We start from the raw sequence: 5,983 nt of genomic DNA, 5'->3' as shown, positions 1-5,983 counted from the left end.
AATATACAAAAAATATTTATTATACAAATGTAAATACTGATAATCGTAAATATTTTAAAAATATATACTATTTATGTGTGTCTTTATATAGATAGATAGATAGATAGATAGATATAGACATAGATATAGATATAGATATATAGATAAAAATAAAACAACAGGTTTATTGCATTTCTGTACTGCAGAAACATATCACTGGTGGCTAATTGTAAAGGATAAAAAAGGATGAAAATATAATGCCAATTAAAAAAAAAAAATACCATTATCATTTATTTACTTTTATATAATTTTTTTGTAATATTTTAAATGAGCTATTTTTTTAATAATTGGTGTGTGTGTGTTTATTAGCTTGGCTTTTATTTATTATTGTATAATACCATTTAGTTTTCATTTATTTTTAGTTTTCATTTATTTTATATAAGTAATTATAGAAGTAATTTAATACTTCTGTTGAAACCTATGTTATTTCGGTTAGTTTCTAAGACAACATTTATAATAAGTAAGTTTACTGTTTTATTTTAGTTTATTCTATTTTATTTTATATTTTATTTTACCTTAATTTCAATAAAAATGTATTTAACAATAGCACTGCGAAAGAGATTGACTTAGGATTTGGGGAGAAAACTGAGAGATCCCCAGCATAAACCAGAAGAATAATTAGTGGGATTTTGTTCAATCCATGGAAAATAAGGTGCCCAGATTGTAAACCCACAGCGTCTGTTGTTTTTCACACTGTGAGAGCAGAATTAAAAGAAAAATCCCAAAACCTGCAATATGAACATGAATGTCTCTATAATTAACAAGACAACTGAAACACCAACAGATAAAAACAGTAATGGAAAGCAATTACATTTAGAAAATGATTATTTATGCACCTTAAAAATTTGTAAAAGGACTGAGGCAGCTTCTTGAATAAGGCTGCATACTTTCCTTAAATAATCAAGGATATGTACAATGTACAAAGCCTACTTGCCTGAATCAGTATTAGCAAGGCATGGTAGCGGGCAGTGAGCTGGGTAACCCTGGTACTGATCCGACCACTGACATGAGCATCCTCAACGACTTGCTGTGCAAGAGTACTAAGGCCTTCAACCTCTGCCTGACGTTGAGCAGCCTCAATCTGCCACCTCTGAAATAAGGGAATGATAGAAAAAGGTCAACACATATCTACGTGAAACCAGAGTACAATAAATCTGAGACCATCAGGCAGAAATATAATGAATCATACCTTAAGGTGTTGAAGCTGGGCCTCCTTTGCAGTGACATCAGAGCGACGGTGGCTCCTCACCTTAACTTTGAGCTCCATGTCAACCAGCCACTGGTCCAAGCTTTGAAATAAACCTTCTAGTTGCTGAACCCTTGCGAGGGCCTGCTCTACTTGGACTTTAGTCTCGGCGAGCCGGTCTTGGTATCCTTGCCATTCCGTCTGTGCTGTTTCCAAAGCCCTATCCTCAATTTGAGGGGCACCCCATGGAACGACTCTTTCTCGACTCGCGAGAACTGAGCTGAGCAAGTTATGTCCCTTAGGGCAATGAGACTGGAGCATCTAGAGATGACAGGAAAAGTAAAAATTAAAGATAAGGTATTGCAGAATATTTCTTTCCTATAATATTAAAGCCGTAAAAAAGATCACATAATATTAACCTGCAGCTCTTTTAAAGTGTTCTCCAGAGAATTTACGTCTTCATCCAGGGGTGAGAGGAGGGCCAAACTGTTCTGCTCCTGCTCCAGCCAGTCTTCAAACATGTGCAGCCCTCGCTGGTACTCTTGATGAAGCAGAACCAATTCTTCTGCCTTACTGACAGCAGCCTGAAATACCAGAAGAGAATATTATTTTAACAATATTATTCCACAATAAGTGGAAACAGAGTAAAAACAGAGCATAACACTTTTTTAGCTGCTTGGTTCCAAACGTATTGCATCCATTCTTTTTCTCTACAGGGATAAAAATACATCGATAAAGAGTTTTGAGCCACAAATCACATCAGCTAGATCCATAGATATATATAGTTCATGTGCAATCCTAGGAGGTCACTGCTTAGCTCTTTGGCCGCAAATTCTGTTTCCATGGTAACAGAAACTTCTCTGATTGCAGAATGATATTTTCAGGGTAATATTTGGTGTAGCTCTTCACTGAAAATTTGGTTATTACATTTTATACATTATATTTATAGAAAATAATGTAAAAATCATAAGTGTAAATCATACTGATTTATGGCTTCTACAAAAACACCATTGCTCAGCAACTTCAAAGCTCATTGTAGGTCTGTCTTGAAATATTTATGTTATTGATAAAAATCAATTTCCCCGACAAGACTCTACTGTTGCACTCCATAACTAATGGTTGGTTTTTAATTCTTCTTGACAACTAAAATCAAATGTAAGCACTGGTCTGCTGCCTAGAGTTTGACATTCCTGGCTTACCTTTGCTTTATCTTTAATGGCTGTATATCTCTCACTGAGTTTCTGGATCTCCTGCTGGGTGGCTGTATGTTCAGTCATGTTGGAACCCTTGGTCGCAATGGTCTCTAAAGGGCTAGAGTGGCTAAGAACTTCCTCATAGAGGAGCTGTGCAGAGCATGGCAATTAAAGTAATTAGTATTTCTAACAGTAACATACTGTAAGAATACACAACTATTTTTCAAATACCAAATTTAGTGAAAAATTATGATATCATAATCATATTTTATATATTTGCGCAAGTATGCATATGAAAAGCATTAATTACTTTGGCACGGCCTAGATTGGCTGTCTTATCCCTCATTTCTGCGTAGTGTTTGTCTGAGTTTCCGAGGCTTTCTTCTACTCGCTCCATCCAGCACTCAAACTGACTGACATCTTCCTGGTAACTGGTCCAGTGTGACAAGGCACCTTCCAGCTGGCTGTAAATGTAACAGATAAATGAGACATCTACTACTTGAGCACAGACACTTGATGATCTGAGGAAATGCAAAACCACTGAAGAAGACATAAATAAACAAGGAGTAATAGACAGGTAGTTCTCTGACCTTTTGCACTGTATGGACGTTGACAACAGTGATTCCCAGGAGTCCTTGAGGTCCTGAATCTGCTTGCGAACCACTGGTACACCCTCAGCTGAGGTATTCCTCTGGACAGACTCCCCTCTGGTGATGAGCATCTTCAGTTGGATTTCTCTCCCCTGACAAGCGGCTAGTAAAGTCTGTTATAAATCAGAATTCCTGTTATACATCCAGCATGTACAAATTAAACTTACAAAATAATTCATGAAAGCCTAATCTCTTGAAAGTTGTCTAATAAATGACAATGTACCTCGAGCTGGCCCATTCTGGTGATAAGCACACTCTTGTTAGATGTGGGGCATCTGCAGGTCTTGAGGACCTGTTGGGACTCTGAAACCCAGTTCTGAAGTTCCTGAAGGCCCTGTGAAAAAAGCTGATGCTCCCCCACAACTCGTTCTACCCTTGACACTTTCTCCTGTAAACGGGAGGTGAGAGAAGTAAAAACTAGAGTCTTTTTTACAAAGGTGTCTGTATGGATGCAAATTAATGATACAATATTGGTTATCAGCTTATATTAGATATTTTTAAGTTTATAAATAACTAAATTAAATAAAAGTATATAACTTCTGCAGTGATCTAATGCTAGCTTTTTTTAATAACATGTATTATTCTTTGTTAATATTACATGTAAATGCAAATGTCGGAATAAATTAAAATGTTTAATACTGTACATTACCGTGTTGAAATGCCTAAATGTACTTGTAGCATTGTAGTTTTTGGTGCTTTGTTTTAATATATATTAAGAGTTTAAAATAAGACTTTAAATAAGACTAAAATAAGAATTTGCTTTTTTTTTTTAGAAAGTACACAATCTTTCAAAAGTATGGAGTTGGTCATATTTTTTAATATTTAAAAACTATTTTACTCAAAGAAACCTCTAACTATATGTCATCAAAAATAAAGAGAGTTTTATATATTAATATATTTAAAAATTTAGATATGCTGTTTAATATTTTTGTAGAAACCATGACACATTTTACTTCAAGGTCCTATGATAAATTAAAAGTTTAAACTAACAGCAGTTTATTAAAAAGAGAATTTTTTTTGCAACATTAATGACTTGATCGATTGAATGGCTCCTTGCTAAACAAAAATATTATAGTGTAGACAATCAGTCAAGAAAACAGAAACAAATTTAACTGATCCGATGTACTGAGAAAAAAAATCCACAAATGCAACAGACGACTTTCTCCAAAATAAAAGCATATCAATAGAATCTTACCACTGTCACTTAGCATTTTAAACCGAAACCCTTGACACTATAAAAACTGAAAGGAAACTTCAAAGGAAACCTGTTGCTCAGAGTTCAATGAAAAATTAAAGCATATAGTAACTCTCCTAAAGGAGCTCTCCTAAATGAGCTCATCTTCCATCATAATCATTGGTAACAATGAAAGAGCAAACACAGGACTAACCAGGTAAACAGACAGGTAAAGGAGGTTACCTTAATCAGGTTGCTCAAGGCCAAGTAGCATGCAGCTAGCTGGCAGACCCGATGCACAAAGCTCTTCCCAGCACCCTGACCCTCCCAGAGGCCATGTGCTCGCCCTCTCAGCTCTGCCAGTTCAGACTCTCTGGAGCGCATCTCCTCCAGCAGTGTCTGAGGGTGTGCAATCAGGGGTCACGTGGCAAGCGGGGGGTCACAGAAGATTAAAGACGAATGTTCATGCCATGAAAAACCTCAAGCCAACATAAGCTTTTAAACACATCCGCTGAGATAGACAAGTCAAGTTCTCATAGCAACAACAAAACTTTTACTAAACACACTAAATACATCAGGGCACAAAAGACCACCACAAGCAAATTTCTTGCTTCTTTTCTCTAGATGGAAAAAGAGCAGACTGTGAAATTGTCAGTTAGGCAGACACAGTTCATGATAATAGAGTCTATCATGTTGGGTGCACTCTGGGGATAAAGGGATTAAGAGGGAAAGTGGGTAAAAGCAGGGGAAGGGGAGATGGGAGGGGATGGATAATCACTCAGAGGACCTCCACACACTCTACAGATACACTGTTGGAAATGTAATTGCCAACAGAGCAGACAAAAGACCCCAGCAGGCGAAAAAAGCAATACAAAAATACAGATGAAAGATCTTGTGATAAGACAAAAATAGAAATGTTTATCTTTACAACCTCTATTATACATTCTGATTATTGTCAAATTGCTCATTGGGGGTTTTGTTCTTTGAGTGCAGTTGGAGAGCGAGAAATTAATTGCATGTCAGCTTAATCCTCAATTGTGGCAAAAAGCTTGACTCAGCAGAATCATCGTTGACAGACATGGTTTATTTTGTTATCTCCAGCAGATCCTACTTCTGTTCAACTCATTTAATTGAGCTTAAGTACTGCAAAATCCACTGCCACAGTTAGCTGATTTCATCTGATCATTTAATTACATGTTTAAAAAGCTAGATTATGTTCAAAGGACTTGAAAAGAAGAAAAATGTATTTTTAATCGTCTAAATGTTTAATGCATAATCTATTGATCGTTAATCAAATGTTTTTCTGTCAACGAATTACATTACACTGATTCTCAAGGTAGTGTCAGTGAGGACTGGAATCTTTAATAGTACTGATTGATTTCATTCTGGCAGATCAAAGTTCTTATGAATAAGTATAAATAAGCCAATAAGACTATTTGGGTTTACCTGAAGCTTGGAGAGCTCTAGTCGTTTGGCAGGCAGGTCATGGAGGCGAGCGCTGCTCTCTTGCACACTGATCTCAGTCCTGTTTAGCCAATCTTGAAGTGGTTCCACACTTGCCTCAAAGTCCTGCATCTGTGACTGCAAGACCTGAAAGAATATATTCAAAGACGCTACATATGTTACTTAAGCTTTACAGGGCTTTAAATGTATAAATACTTTACTTTAAGGTCCCATTCTCACAATTAACAAATTAATAAGCAACTAGTAAACAGTGAGAAATAAAATAATTAAATTAAAT

At 36.1% G+C, this 5,983-nt stretch overlaps 1 protein-coding gene across 2 annotated transcripts in view; it reads right to left on the bottom strand.

The window, feature by feature from the left end:
* LOC122324584 (nesprin-1-like) overlaps nt 1–5,983 on the bottom strand; it is a 99,614-nt gene that overhangs the window by 51,076 nt on the left and 42,555 nt on the right. For both annotated transcript variants that reach the window (XM_043219118.1, XM_043219117.1), the window contains 9 exons: nt 5,689–5,832; nt 4,486–4,641; nt 3,292–3,456; nt 3,009–3,181; nt 2,729–2,882; nt 2,425–2,568; nt 1,645–1,809; nt 1,229–1,546; nt 974–1,129 (listed from right to left, as the gene is read on the bottom strand). In XM_043219118.1, the coding sequence (XP_043075053.1) occupies nt 974–1,129; nt 1,229–1,546; nt 1,645–1,809; nt 2,425–2,568; nt 2,729–2,882; nt 3,009–3,181; nt 3,292–3,456; nt 4,486–4,641; nt 5,689–5,832 (1,575 nt within the window). The remainder of the gene's footprint in view (nt 1–973; nt 1,130–1,228; nt 1,547–1,644; nt 1,810–2,424; nt 2,569–2,728; nt 2,883–3,008; nt 3,182–3,291; nt 3,457–4,485; nt 4,642–5,688; nt 5,833–5,983) is intronic.

The sequence above is a fragment of the Puntigrus tetrazona genome, chromosome 20 (assembly GCF_018831695.1).
Source record: "Puntigrus tetrazona isolate hp1 chromosome 20, ASM1883169v1, whole genome shotgun sequence".
Taxonomy (NCBI): Eukaryota; Metazoa; Chordata; class Actinopteri; order Cypriniformes; family Cyprinidae; genus Puntigrus; species Puntigrus tetrazona.
The sequence above is the reverse complement of the archived record's forward strand: the minus strand, read 5'-3'. Positions and strand labels throughout refer to the sequence as shown.